We start from the raw sequence: 14130 nt of genomic DNA, 5'->3' as shown, positions 1-14130 counted from the left end.
CGACGGTTCAGAAGCAGTGGTACCGCGCCATCTACGAGCGCAACACTGCGTTCCTCATGCGCGGAACCAACCCGAGCAACGCTCCCAACTTGATGAACGTCATGATGGAGCTTCGCAAGTGCTGCAACCATCCGTACCTCAACAACGGCGTCGAAGACGCACTTTGCGAGGGCCTTGAGTCCGAGGCGCAGCGCTACGAAATGCTCGTCAAGTGCTGCGGCAAGATGGTTCTCCTTGACAAGCTGCTTCCACGGCTCAAGGAGGGCGGTCACAAGGTGCTCATCTTCAGCCAAATGGTGCGCGTCCTGGATCTTCTTGAAGACTACATACGCAACAGTGGCCACCTGTACGAGCGTCTCGACGGCAACATTCGCGGCAACGAGCGCCAAGCTGCCGTAGATCGTTTCGTCAAGCCCGAGTACCAGCGCTTCATCATGCTCCTATCGACGAAAGCAGGCGGCCTTGGGCTCAACCTCACGGCGGCCGACACGGTCATCATTTACGACTCGGACTGGAATCCGCAGAATGACCTCCAAGCCCAGGCACGTGCGCACCGCATCGGACAGACGCACTCGGTCAAAATTTATCGCCTCATTACGCGCAAGACTTACGAGATGCACATGTTCCACAAGGCGAGTCTCAAGCTCGGCTTGGACCGGGCTGTGCTTACGCACATGCGCCAAGAACAAGATAAAGAGACAAAGAAGCCTGCGACGAAGTCCAAGGTACCATCTACTTTGATATGTCGCCCATTAAGCATTTATCGAATGTAGGCCCAAGAAGCACAAGAGATCGACGAGCTCCTCAAGCGCGGTGCATACGATGTGTTTCGCGACGAAGATGACGCATCGGAGCAGTTTTGTTCGGCCGACATTGACACGCTTCTCAAGCGCAGCTCGCAGATCGTGCAGTACGAAGCACAAGCCCGCGGGTCGTTCTCGAAGGCCAGCTTCGTTTCGGTACGTATATTCTGGGTTTTCTTTCGAATGGCCTCAAACAATGACGGTAGGCAGCGACTGCAGACGACGTCGACATCGATGATCCGGACTTTTGGAAGAAGGCCGTTGGTCTCGCTGAGCCCGAAGCCGTAGACGAAGCGTCATCGCTCGTTCTTAGCTCGCAGCGAAAGCGAACTCGTGTCGCTCGCTTTGGCACAACGAAAGACTTGGTCTCAGACGATGAGGACGAAGACGAGATCAAGAAGGACAACGAGAAGGCACTCGCGGTCTCTCGCGAGTGGACTGTCAACGGCCGGGATCGGCTCCAGCGCGCCCTTATGCACTTTGGCTTTGGGCGATGGGAAATTGTCCGCAGCCAGAGTGGCGGGTCACGATCCGTCGAAGAAGTCGAAGCGTTTGCCCGTGCGTTCGTGCTCGTGTGTGGACTGTGCTGTAGCGGCGCGACGCAAGCGAGCGACTCGACGTTTGTCCAGAGCGCGATACGCGCCGCGTCAACGGTCAAGTCCGAGTACCTTACAAACGTTGATGACCGCGAGGTGTGGACCGAGCGCGCAACGGAGCACATTCCGATTGTTCTCCAAGAAGACGACTTCGTGTCCAAGCTCAAGCAGGGTGGTGCTCGACGAGTGCTATCTCGACTCGATATTCTCAGCCGCCTCCAACACAAGATCAATGCCGCGTGTGAAGCAATTGCAGCGCGGGACAACCTCGTTTTGCCTCTCGACTTGGACGCGCGGGTCGATCTCGTTGGCTTGGATCGACTCCTCGAGGGTCTCGGCACAGTTAACGTGCCGGATCGCCCGCAGTGGTCCGCCTTGACGCCGTGGTGGGACACGTCGGCAGACAAGAACCTGTGCGCGGGTGTCTTCTTGCACGGGTACGGACGCTGCGCTCAAATCCTTGGCGACCCCCGTATCGTGTTTCAGCAGCGCGAGGCTGCGTTTGAACCGTCGCCGGCGTGCGACGATGAACCGACGCCAGTCAAGTTCCAGCAGCCAGAAGTGCAGCAAATGAATCGGCTGCTCATTTGGCTTCTCTCCATTGAAGATGTCCAGCGGCAAAAACAGCAAGAGAAGCGTGACAAGTCGTCATCCGAGGTTGTACGCACGACAACGCTCGAGCAGTCGCAAAAAGTCGCAGTTCTTCGGCGACAAGACGCCCTTACGTGGCAGCTTGTGCACCTTGACCTACTCCGGCATTCAGTTCAGCTCCAAAACGCGCAGGTACTCCATTTTCACCGAGATGCACTGCGCACGAAGTCTGTAGGTATGGTCACTCGTGGCGGACGCGAGCGAGACAGGCTTCGTCAAGGACTGGAGCATCGACGAGCGTCAGTCTGTGAGCTACGTTCTCAGCCTCTGTGGTGCGCCGCTGCTCTTGTCGAGCTACGGGGAATGGAGTTGGCTTCAAGTCGTCGAGGCGGCGCGCGTTCACAAGTCCGCAGCGCGCACGCAGCGCTACGCGTACGACCGCGTGCTCGGCAAATGCCATGAGCTTCTGGGCAAAGACCTTTGCGCGCCACGATCGCAGAACGAAGTGACGTTTGTGGACCCGTTCCAAGTCGCCGCGTTGCATGGAGCCAAAGCCAAGGTGCTCGCAGGCTTGCTTTTGCGACGGACGCAAGTTTACCGTGCAGTTTCGCACGTCCTACACAACCAAGAGGGCGATCTGCGACGACTGCTTCGATCAGGTGTGTCTTGGCTCGCAACAAGTTTAGAATGGTATCATAACAATGCCATTCACATAGGTCTTCCATGGCTCTGTGACGGGATGCCTGCATGGTGGTGCCCGTGGCGCCACGATATGGCGCTGCTGCAAGCAGTGCTGCGCTTTGGCGTCGGGGCGTTCTTGCAGTTGCATCACCATGGCGAGCTGTGTGTGCGCCGTGTCGTTGACCACGTGCACAAGACGTTTGTTGCAAATGGACGTCCGCGCGATGAGTCGATGGTGTTCACGTCGCCGCTCGACTTCAAACAGTGGTTGCTCGCTACGTGTGTGTCGTTTCCAGCGGTGCAGTTGCTCGAACAAAAGCTCATGCGTCTATGTTTTGCGCTCACGGACAGCCTACCGACGATGCACGAGAGCAAGCTGAGCCCCGAGTACGAGCTCGATAGTGTCATGCCGATGCCGATGGTGGACAGTGTCGTCAACAATCAGCGCGCCGCCATTTTGCTCACGCTGCAGACGTCGCGTCCAAGAAAAGCGGTGTCACCATCACTGCGAGAAGTTATGGATCGAACCAAAGCCACCCGCGATGCGTATGAGCACAACGCCGTCACGTGTTGATCAGCAGAGCTACCACGTTCAGCGAGATCACGATGAATGAAGGTATAATCAATATTGTCTTGCTCTTCCACTAAAAGCCCGGCGGCCGAACACACTCCGGCATGTTGTTTTCGCGGAGGAAAGTGGTAGACCAGTCTCAAATGGCCGTACTAACAGTCCCTGACATCATCCACGACTCCAAATTCTAAACCGTTACATCAGGAACTACTGGATCAATTATTTTCTGAGTTTCTTTGTTTCGTCGACCTCTCGCGACCGCAATGCGCTGAGAGCTCTTTCGATCGTGAAAAATATGAATGATGGTGTTTCTCATACATTCTGCCGAATAGCAGGTAAAATGTGTCGGCGAGATGGCAATAAAACTGGGATTCGACCTGTACTCGCCCGGACTTTTTCCGGTGTCGGATACGCGCGTTCGGATGGCTCCAGGAGGGCTGACGCACTGGAGGACAGTAGCTAATCGCCACGGACCTGGCGATAAACAATCAGCCTCCTGGAATAGCCAATCAAAATCGTGGCTCTGGTCGAGTTTAGGGCGAGCTTAGCGAATCAAAAGTCATACGGGGAGCCTCGGGAGCGGCAATGTTGGCAGGGACGTCTATCTCCAGGCGCAGCACGTCACCCAGCAGGCGCCAGCGTTGGCGTGCGACGATCTCGCTCAGCGGGGCACTGTTGCAGCGCTTGTAGAGCGCGACGTCGCCGAGCGTGTTCAGGTGTAAGATGCCTAGAAGACGACGCAGCTGCCGGCGATGGAAGCTGTCAAGGCCCGCCAGACTCGTTGGCGTCAGGGCCCACGTGCCGCAGTTGTACAAAAGGACCGGGAGCACGTAGCACTTGTACAGCACGGTTGCCTTCCGAGATGAGGCCTAGACGCATCCAGATCTTCCGCATGTTGCTGAACGCCGTCGTCGCCAGTCGCTTCCGAGCGCGGAGATCGGCCGCGTCGTCGAGGAGGCTGCCGAGCTTCTTGGTCGTGTGCCACGCCAAAGAGGACGCGTGCGTCGGCGCGTCAATCTGCGTCGACCTGAATACCTACGTTTCTTCCTTCTTGTCTTCATTCATCTTGAGGTCCCACCGGGCGAAGACGGATGGCGCCGCGGCTTTGATCCTGGTCATGGCAGCAGCGTCGTGGCAGAGTCGTCGGCGTAGGCGACCGTGTGGTCAAATCGGTATAGTGAGAGCAAATAGAATGACACCCGTTGCAGAACTTTGTGTGCCGCACGGCGTCACCCTACCTAAAACTTGCCTCGTAGCGGCCAGTGGCCGCTTCGAGGCCGCCGGCTATATGAGCGAAGCGCGTGCCGCGCCGCGGCAGAGACGAGCGCGGCGAGTCCGCTAATTGGTTAGAACCGTACATTGGCTCTCGATGACGAACAGCGAGCTAGAGCAGCACGCTGACGCGCCGCAAAAGTCTTGCGCAAGGAAGAAGCGCAGAAGTGACGCACAAGAGTAAGCGCCTGCGGACAAGTTAAGGCAGAAGAAGGCGACTGCTGCCGCCGTTAAGAAGGCCAGACTCGAGCGTACGCGCCTGGGGAAAGCACTAGAAGGCTCTTGAGCACTTTAACTTGCCAGCGCAGTCCTGCTGGCTCCGCCCATCTCCGCAACCAGGCCGCATGTACAACGTTGCGTGAAGGAGGTCCCTCCTGCGTCAGTCGATCGTGCCGCCTCGAGCGCAAAGCCACGCCCATCCGTAACGAGTCGAGTCGACGTGCTACCCGATGCTGCCAGCCGCACGACAAGCCATCCACCGCTCTCTTGAATTTTTATGCTTCTGGCGGCGCTGAAAGGTCTACCTACTCGAGGCCTCTGCAGTCCTGCGAAAGCAAGGTACAGCGGTTGCCCCCGGTGTCACGTCAATACCCGCAGTGTCCACGCCACCTCCGCGCCCAAACCCACGCAAGCGCGTCGACACTGCAACACTGGCATGCGCCCTGCCAAACGGCCTAAACAAGTCGAGTCGGACCCTCATCCCGAGCCAGGGATGGCAAGTGGAATCGAATCAGATCCGGACTTTGTCTTGCGACGTGTCACCGCTCGACAAGACGCAACGATGAGCCTGCGCTTGCAACCGCTACGTGCGCCGACGACGACGAGCTCAACGAGGACGCCAAGAACAACGATAAAGATGAGATCGACTATGACGCCGACAACGTAGAAGCCGCCGAGATCGACGACGACGAAAGCGCCAAGAGCGAGCTAGCTTTAACGATATATATATTAATCGGACATTTTCATCTGTGACGACGTTTTTGTCAAGGAGGACATCACCGAGGTGCGCACTACACGCTGTCCATGATTCGCGTGCTGCTCAATATCAACGACCTTCTCCAGGTCGACGATCCCAACCACAAGGCACGGTCCGCCTCATGCCGTCCGAGTTATACAAGCTTTACACTCGCTGCTGCAACAACAGCAAAATTGGCGACGAGCACAAGTGCTCACCGAATCGTCGCCAGCCCCTGGCAAGATGGAAAAATCATTCTCCCCGCTATAACAACGCCGACGGAGTGTACCAAACCCAATAACTTACAACGAGAACAACATTCACCAATAATGGGGCTTTGTGCAACGAATTTGGCCGTCTGAACCCGTAGGATGCAGAGCAGAACCGCGGCTGCCTCGTCGCTGCGCGTCGGATCAATTTTAAAAGCGGGTGCTGCTCACACTCGGGACGTGCATGCAGTAACCGAATGATCCCGCTACCCAGGCACTTTCGTTGCTCCAATGCGTACTGCATACGCACAATGAGTATGGCCGTAGGGACACAGGGTTTAATCTAATGCATCTTTAAAGTAGTGAATGCTTTGCTGATTAAATGGAGTATAACTCTGTTAGATATCAAACAAGATAATCAATAATGTCATGCAGTTATGCAAGAAGTACAGAAGGTGCAACTGAACTTTACGTTGCAAACCAGTTGTGCGCTGCGAGGTTGATCGGATGCTCTCACAAAGGGTGCGATAAAGAGACAGCGATGCAGTGGTGAAAGTGCATTGCAAAACGCCTTCGCCGTGAAGTGCTGGGGCAAACTCTTGTGGTTCATTATCAAGAAGAGAACAGAAGTCTTCGAGAGCGGTATGTGGCATACGTGACGTAGACGTGGGCTGTAAAGACTGAGAATTCAAGCAGAAATCTCCTATTGCTTGACGCAACAGATATCTAGGTACACCACCTCCGAGGCACCTGGCACCGACCGTCCGGAGGTGAAGCCTGCCGCGAAGGGACCAAGAGCGAAGCAAGTGTGCTCACGCAGTACGCAAGGCATTGGTCTGCGTAATAAACCAGTCGGCGCACTTGTGCCGGGCTTTGTAGAATTGTTGGCGACAGTTTCCTAACCGTGATTGATATCTGGTCGTTGCTGTACCGACACCCAGTAAAGGTTATCGTGGGCCGCACGGCGTTAGAAGTACGCTCAGCATTCGTTCGCTTCTATTTTTCTCGCGGACAGCATCGCTTTCCTCAGTACGACAGTATCTATCGGTTTCCGGTTTTAGGCTAATGCCGGATAAGTGATCGCTTTTTAGGCATATTGGGGTCAAGTATATAAATGCATCTCTATCGCATTCATACTGTTTCGACGTTGCCTCTTTTATTTATTAAGCGTTTTCCAAATACAAATAGATTAAGCTGATCTGATTCGTGATTGGTTGAAAATTGACTGATTGGCTGAGCTGAGTACTTACTTTTGAGCAGATGCAGACGTGTAGTTTGCGTCTACTTGGTACGAAGCATGTCTGTTTATGTGCATTAGCGCGCATCTACTCACGATATCTGCGTTCTGCTCGGATTTTAGGTCTCTACAGTTGATCTCTTAACCGAAGATTGAGTATTCAGTTATATGGGGCCCACTTGACAAATGCGGCTCACTATAACACAACTATGGCTCACTATATGCGGCTAGTACATCGACAAGGATCCTTTTTCCTGGACAGTCTTTTCTACGATGTAGATCGAGTAAACAACGAGATCACTCTGTAACAACGGAAGATGCAATCAGAATTCCGAAATTACCGAGTTATTTCGTCCACAGGAAATTTATCGCGAATTCTTCTGTACGCATCAAAACAATCAAGTCTTGTCGGGTTGATAATACAAGTCCTCGGTGTCGTATATGAAGGTGCTGGGCCATGACGCTTCCAGGCGTTCCATGCACTTTTGGCAGTACTTGATCATCGTTTTCGCGTGTACACTCCGGTGTCTGTCGCACCTTCCGTCGGCGAGGACCGCCTACTGGTTGTGGTACTCGTCGAGAAGCGGGCCTTCGTCCGCCATCCGTTCTACCGCCGGCAGCTTTCTGAGCTGTCAAAGATGGAAGTCGACGCTGGCCTCCCAGATCGCAATGTATGACCTGCTGCCTGGCTTCGAAGACGATACGTCAATAGCTACGCCGTGAGAAACACCGAGCTTTGTGGAAAAGTACATCCTTTTTTTGGCAAACGACACGACTGGAGTGTAGGTCTGTTGAAATGTTAGCAGAAGGCATGGGATCGTCGCTGATGCGATAAGACGCAGTGCGGGCTTGGTATCGTTGGTTCATGGAAAACAAAATTGTTCGTACATTTGTGAGAAATCTTACGAAGTCCTGTATCTCTGGCATAATTCCAAGCGGGAATATTTTAAGATGTATCCAATTTACGGCTGTCAGCACTATGTTAAGCTGTGTGACGCGTTATACATCATTATCAATTGGTCACGCAGTATTTGACATTAACCGCAAGTGTTCAGCAATACCCTTGTACCACCGAAAATTACTGCGTCATTAAGTTAAATACTCGACATACAGTGGGTAGTTAGTCTCTGGTCAGGAGGTCTCGTGCACGTCTGAGTCGTATATTCATCGTGCCACGTACGGCTCTAGCGGACAATTGTTCTGTTCTATAAACCGCGAGACTTTGCCCTACGACCTTGCAGCGAAGGCATGGTGTTTATCTGCATTCTTACCACTGCATCGCTGTATTTAGCTAAGGGAGCATGACCAAGCTGTTAAAAATCACTAGCAATACAATCCTCTGCCACAAAAGTTGTGCGCTGAACGCCACAGCATACTGCATGATCATAGTACTCGGCCCAGCTAGTCGAGCGATGACGACAAGGGCGAGCACAAAGCACAATTCTATTTCTGACAACAACACCAATTGACTGGCCGTCACAGTATAAGATTTTGTAAGGAGACGTGATTTGGCGCGCATTTTTGGAGGTAAAAAATCTTAGATCATTTTCGATTTCATTTGAGATGACTTAGCGGTCGATTTGAGATTTTGATAAAACGCATATATGGTAGCCTTCCACCATCATGCGCGCACTCGCTTCGCTGCTGCGTCGGCTCGCCTTCAGTAGACTGAGGCCATACTGCCCCAATCTTTCTCGGGAGAGTAGCTCGTACATAGCAAGCTAGTGTTGCATTAAAACGATTCTTTAAGATACTCTCCGTTGTATCTGCGTTCAAATTTTATGAAGTGAGTCGTAACGCAAAAAGTAACTCAACGGTGATAACGGCTTCTTCTCGTTGCCGATCATCGTCGTTTGATGTTGCGGCTTGTCTTCGTGAGCTCTGACATAGTCCACTTCCCTATAAACGTGCTGGTCAATCAACTTCCAGCTACCAGTGACAGAATGAAGCCGACGTCCTGCATCCCGCAAATGGACTGGCATGGCGCCACGCGCCTCGACGCCGTGCGCGCATTTGCTGGGTTGTAGGGCATCTCCGCTGTCGAGTTGATCTCGCCTCTAGTCAGTCTGTGATGCCACTGAGGAGTGAGCATTGCACATCTCACACAAGAGATGCTCGAACAAGAAAAGAAAATCGAGCTTCCATAAGCAGTTGCTTATATAAGCAGTTTGCAGTTTTTTATCGAGCGATACAAGTTCCAGCCACAACTTGTTCTAATGAAAAGTAGTATGGGGTCTCTGCTGCTGATTAGATTTAGCAAACGCAAAAAAGCGTGTAAAACTCAAATCAAGCAGTTTGCAGTTTTTTATCGAGCGATACAAGTTCTAGCCACAACTTGTTCTTTATGAAAAGTTAGATTTAGCTAACGCAAAAAAGCGTGTAAAACTCATATCAAGATTGCTTGTATGACCGCGGATGCGGGCAATGCTTCTCGCACCGTCAATTTGGTGGTGACTCAGAAATGGTCCGGCCGTTTATCCGCTATCAGTCTCTCCGAACTGAAGACCCTCGACGGTTGGCAAGACAGCTAGGCGTACACTGTGGCCCTCTTCGACTACATGCTGCCCGCTGCGCAAGCGTTCCACCCCGGCGGCTTCAGCAAGACAACGCATCGATCCACGTGGGCCGTGGGGCGCGGCAGTGGCGTACCGACTTCGAGAACTACGTTTTGGACTGGCCAGCCCGTTCACCCGACGTCAACTCGATTGACTTCCTATGGGTCATCGTTGTGTGACACGACATGTCTACGCCAATGATGGGAAGATTCGGGACCGACAGAGCTTTATTTCTGCGATCCTTGAATTTTTGGAAGACATCAAGCAAACAACCCCAAAAATCCTGGTAGCGAGCATGCCCAACAGGTAGGCAGGCACCTGTTGGGCATGCTACATATTGTAGCTCGCAGACATTTTCAACAAAGAAGTTTTGGGCGAGTTATGGCCTACCTCCGGGTCATCGAATTACAACAAAAGCCAAGGCTCCAATTCGCACAATCTAATCGTTTTGCTTGGAGGTTTCATCTAGGCTTTATTGAGTGAAGTGTAAGTGTTGGTTGGATTTGACCAGACTCGTAGCCTTTACGCAGTGACATTTTTGAAATGGAAGTAACAATTCAATTTCACGGGCAGCGACGTTCCTCGCTAGAGGTCAAGGTGTCTGCTTCAAGCGCACATGAGCTCACGCTCACTGGAGGCGACGAAATCCACAATTTCGAGGGTGTTGACCGTTTAGTTTGCGTGGAGCTTGCAGATCTTGTCGCACAACCTCGGCTACACAGCATCGTGACAAATAACATGGTCTACAGCATCGTGACAAATAACATGGTCCAAACGCGCACGCCGGAGCGATGCGTCACGGATGGCGTTTTAAAGCGTCGCTATCAAAAGCCATTCTGCAGGGAGACGTGCAATCCGACCTTGCTTCTCAAGTACCGGTACAGCTGTCTATCAACGCCGGGTGTGATCGAGCTTCGCATCTGTCAAGTTTCTCTCCATGTACATCCACAAGGGTTACGCTCGCATTGCGTACCGCGTCGGTGACGTTATCGATGAGGTCAAGCCGGGCGGGGCGTTACATAGCGGTCCACGAGGCTGCAATGCGTAACGTTATAATGGAAGTCCCGATGATGCGATCCTCGCACAGTATCGTGCTGTTTGCTGCACGCGAGGAGGGCAAGCAAGCAGTGCGCTTTGTGCCCAACGCTACCGACGGCGGCACGGGGGCGCGAGTTCTCAGCAACCAACGAACGACGCTCACGGCCTTTTTTGCGCTTTGTCTTGCGAGAATTCTCGACGACGGCAGCGTGTCGCCGAGAACGCTACTTTACAGCGAGATTTGTCACTACTACACGTGCAAACAGGAAACGGTGGTCATTGGTTACCTCGCAAGTGTCAAGGAAACTGTGCTCTCAGCAGAATGTACACCGTTTCCCGAAAGGAAGGCGAGCGGAATTTCATACAAACGCTTCTGTATCATCGGCGCGGTCCTACCGGTACGTCGTATAAAGATCTGCGTATCGTGAGGTCATGGAAGCTGACGTCTTGGATCCTACTCGCGACCGTCTGCTCTAGATCGTGAAGTCCTACGACCGCAAGGACCTACAGAGAACGCTGGAGAGCCTCCCTATCGCCAACCCGCAGCAGCGCGCTGTCTTCGATGCCGCGTGCCGCGAGCTTGACCTGCCGCCGAGCCAACAACGACGCCAATCTTTTTCTGCGCGGCGAGGGCGGCTCTGGAAAGAGCATTGTGTCCAACCTTCTGCTTGCATGGTGTCGGTCCAACAAATGCGTCGCGATTACCGTTGCATCTACGGGTCTCACTGCGCTTACCCTTCACGATAGTACCACTGCTCACAAGCGCTTCAATATCCCGTTGGCGGTCAACGCCGACACGATCCTCAGCGTAAGAAAACAGAGCCACCTCGCCGCGTTGCTTCGCGAGGCCGACCTCTTCGTCTGGGACGAGTGCTCGATAATTCACAAGGTCGCCATTGACGCCGTCGATCGCATGCTTCGAGATATTTGCTCAGAGCCGCATCGACGATTTGGCGGCAAGAGTTTTCTTTTCGCGGGTGATTTCAAGCAAACTTCACCGGTCATTCCACGTGCTTCACGCAAAGAATTGGTTGAAGCTTGCTTAAAGCGAAGCGATGCCTGGGTTGTCATGTTTACTTTCCACCTCCTCACCAACATGCGCGTTCTTGGACATGATGCGCCGTTTACAAACATTTTACATGCCGTCGGCAACGCGTCTTGCGGCCACGATCAGGCAGCACATGGCAGCTTTGGCGGCGAGTACATCCGCCTACCCGAAGACATCGTCTTCGTCATCGACTCCCCGTATGCGCTTACCGACTTGGTCAATTTCGTGTATGGCATAGAGTCACAGGGCTCACCCTAGTACTAAGTGTACCCAGAGCTTCCTTCGATCCCCATTAATAAGCTGCCAGCGTACCTTGCTCAACGTGCCATTTTGGCGCCAAAAAACGACGTCGTCGCTTCGGTCAACGCCACGGTACTCGTGCTAGTGCCGGTAGCTAGCGATGTCGCTTTCACACCTCACATCACGCTCATCAACGACGGTCCGCACAACACGCTGCAGTTCCAACTGAAGCGTCTACAATTCCCAGTTCTTCTCGCATTTGCGATGATTTTAAACGAGTCGCAGGGTTAGACGGTACCTCGAGTTGGCGTCTATCTACCGGAACCAGTTCTCGCGCACGGACAGCTCTACGTCGCGATGTCACGCGTTCAACCGCGTGGCATCATCAGAATCTTGGCTCTCAACTCGCAGTCGAGTGGGGACGGACGCACGTACACCAAAAACATCGTCTACGAAGAGGTCGTTGACGGTACCGACCAGGCCATACCAGGCACTACGCTACCATAACAAGGATCGTGCTTAGCTGCATGATAACCATTTCACCTACTACATCACCGCAAAAATGTGGCCGTTGGACGACTGGGCTCACCCCTGCGTTCACAGCATGCGTTCCACAACGCAACACACGACGGGTTTGCAACGCCCAGTTTAATTGCACAGCAATTTTACTCATGCATGCTACAGGGCTTTCCTATCGAATAGATATGGCAGGCTCAATGATTCTGTACCGGTACTAGTAGCGCATCGCATTGGTCTATTCGGACATTGTTGTTGAACTGAGTCATTACATGCTATTATAAAGATACGGTGGACTTTCTAATGCGCTCGTGAGGCGTGGCTGGTACGTCGAGAAGCATTAGTGGTCGTGATTCAGAACTGTGCGAGGGACCAGGTAGCGTGCACACCAAGGGTCGTCTCGGAAAGCGACCAGTGACGCGTCACGAGATGGCACCACAGCGCGACAAGCCAAGTGCCGGATATGCAGTCGTGCGATAGTAGCTGCCCGAATCTCGAGTACAGCAGCGGGGAGTTGCGTCAGCGTCGTGCGAAAGACACGGGTGTTGCGTGGGAGCCAAAGACAATATCAGACGCAAGCGCGCAGGTTCCGCCAGAGGGCATAAATGGACGACTTGTGGGCCGATCGCGGCGCGGCGACAGCGTCGTAGAGAAAGCCAGCGACCGACGACGGGAGTCGCATCTGCAAAACGCCCCGCGGCGGTGCAAAAGCGCGCCAGATCGCGCGGACGTATGGGCAGCGCACCAAAAGATGGTCGTACGTTTCGCGCGCTTGCGCATCGCAGAGAAGGCAGTGTCGAGCATCGGGGCCGAGAAAGTGCAAGCTGGATCGGACGGCCACGACTTTCAGCGCGACCTAGTACACGAAGTCACCGTACCCCGGAAGGACCTGTGCTGGCTGCCGTCGAGGTACAAATGAGGCCGATCAGCCTGGTTGCTCGTAGATATTGGATTTGATTGGCGCAATATACTATATTTTTGACCAGTAAAACGTGGCGAAATCCTTCGCGCCACGGTCGGCCCACAAAAAGCACTTGAGCGGCCACGAGATGTCGACCTCATTCGAAGCGCCGTGGGTCGAGAAGTACCGGCCAACGACACTGTCACAGGTCGTGGGCAACAGCGAGACTGTTAGTCGACTCCGTGTCATCGCGCGCGAGGGCAATATGCCCAACATCATCATCAGCGGCCCGCCGGGCATTGGCAAGACCACGTCCATCCTGTGTCTCGCGCGTGACCTCCTTGGCGATACGCTGATGAAGACCGCCGTGCTTGAGCTGAATGCTTCGGACGACCGAGGCATCGACACGGTAGGCATCGACACGTGTGCGAACGCACCTTCAGCGTGCTCCACCCCGTAGGTCCGCAACAAGATCAAGATGTTTGCGATGCAAAAGGTCACGTTGCCGCCCAACCGCCACAAGATCGTGATCCTCGATGAAGCCGACTCGATGACGACGGCCGCGCAACAGGCACTGCGCCGCACGATGGAGGTCTTTAGCGCAACGACGCGCTTCGCGTTGGCGTGCAACAACTCGACCAAAATCATCGAGCCGATACAGAGCCGCTGCGCCATCTTGCGCTACACGCGGCTCAAGGATGAAATGCTGCTCGAGCGCCTCGTCCAAGTATGCGACGCGGAAGGAGTTGGCTACAGCGATGACGGTATGGCCGCCCTCATCTTCACGGCGGAAGGCGACATGCGTAATGCGCTCAACAATTGCCAAGCGACACACTCGGGCTTCGGCTTTATCAGTGACGCGAATGTCTTCAAAGTATGCGATCAGCCTCACCCAACGACGGTCAAGTCCATCGTCG

The 14130-nt window shown here is 53.7% G+C and overlaps 2 protein-coding genes across 2 annotated transcripts in view; both read left to right on the top strand.

Annotated features, from left to right (window-relative positions):
• The window catches only part of SPRG_21646 (hypothetical protein), a gene marked incomplete at both ends in the record, with an annotated part of 3909 nt that extends 664 nt beyond the window's left edge, over positions 1-3245 (top strand). Inside the window, 5 exons of the mRNA XM_012355186.1 lie at positions 12-725; positions 774-959; positions 1010-2182; positions 2226-2649; positions 2707-3245. Coding sequence (XP_012210576.1) covers positions 12-725; positions 774-959; positions 1010-2182; positions 2226-2649; positions 2707-3245 — 3036 coding nt within the window. The remainder of the gene's footprint in view (positions 1-11; positions 726-773; positions 960-1009; positions 2183-2225; positions 2650-2706) is intronic.
• A 10116-nt stretch (positions 3246-13361) lies between these two features.
• Positions 13362-14130, top strand: part of SPRG_21645 (hypothetical protein) — a gene marked incomplete at both ends in the record, with an annotated part of 2782 nt that continues 2013 nt past the window's right edge. Inside the window, 2 exons of the mRNA XM_012355185.1 lie at positions 13362-13622; positions 13674-14087. Of these exons, the coding sequence (XP_012210575.1) occupies positions 13362-13622; positions 13674-14087 (675 nt within the window). The remainder of the gene's footprint in view (positions 13623-13673; positions 14088-14130) is intronic.

This window comes from Saprolegnia parasitica, assembly GCF_000151545.1.
Source record: "Saprolegnia parasitica CBS 223.65 unplaced genomic scaffold supercont2.214, whole genome shotgun sequence".
NCBI lineage: Eukaryota > Oomycota > Saprolegniomycetes > Saprolegniales > Saprolegniaceae > Saprolegnia > Saprolegnia parasitica.
This window is presented reverse-complemented; position numbering and strand designations above follow the sequence as displayed.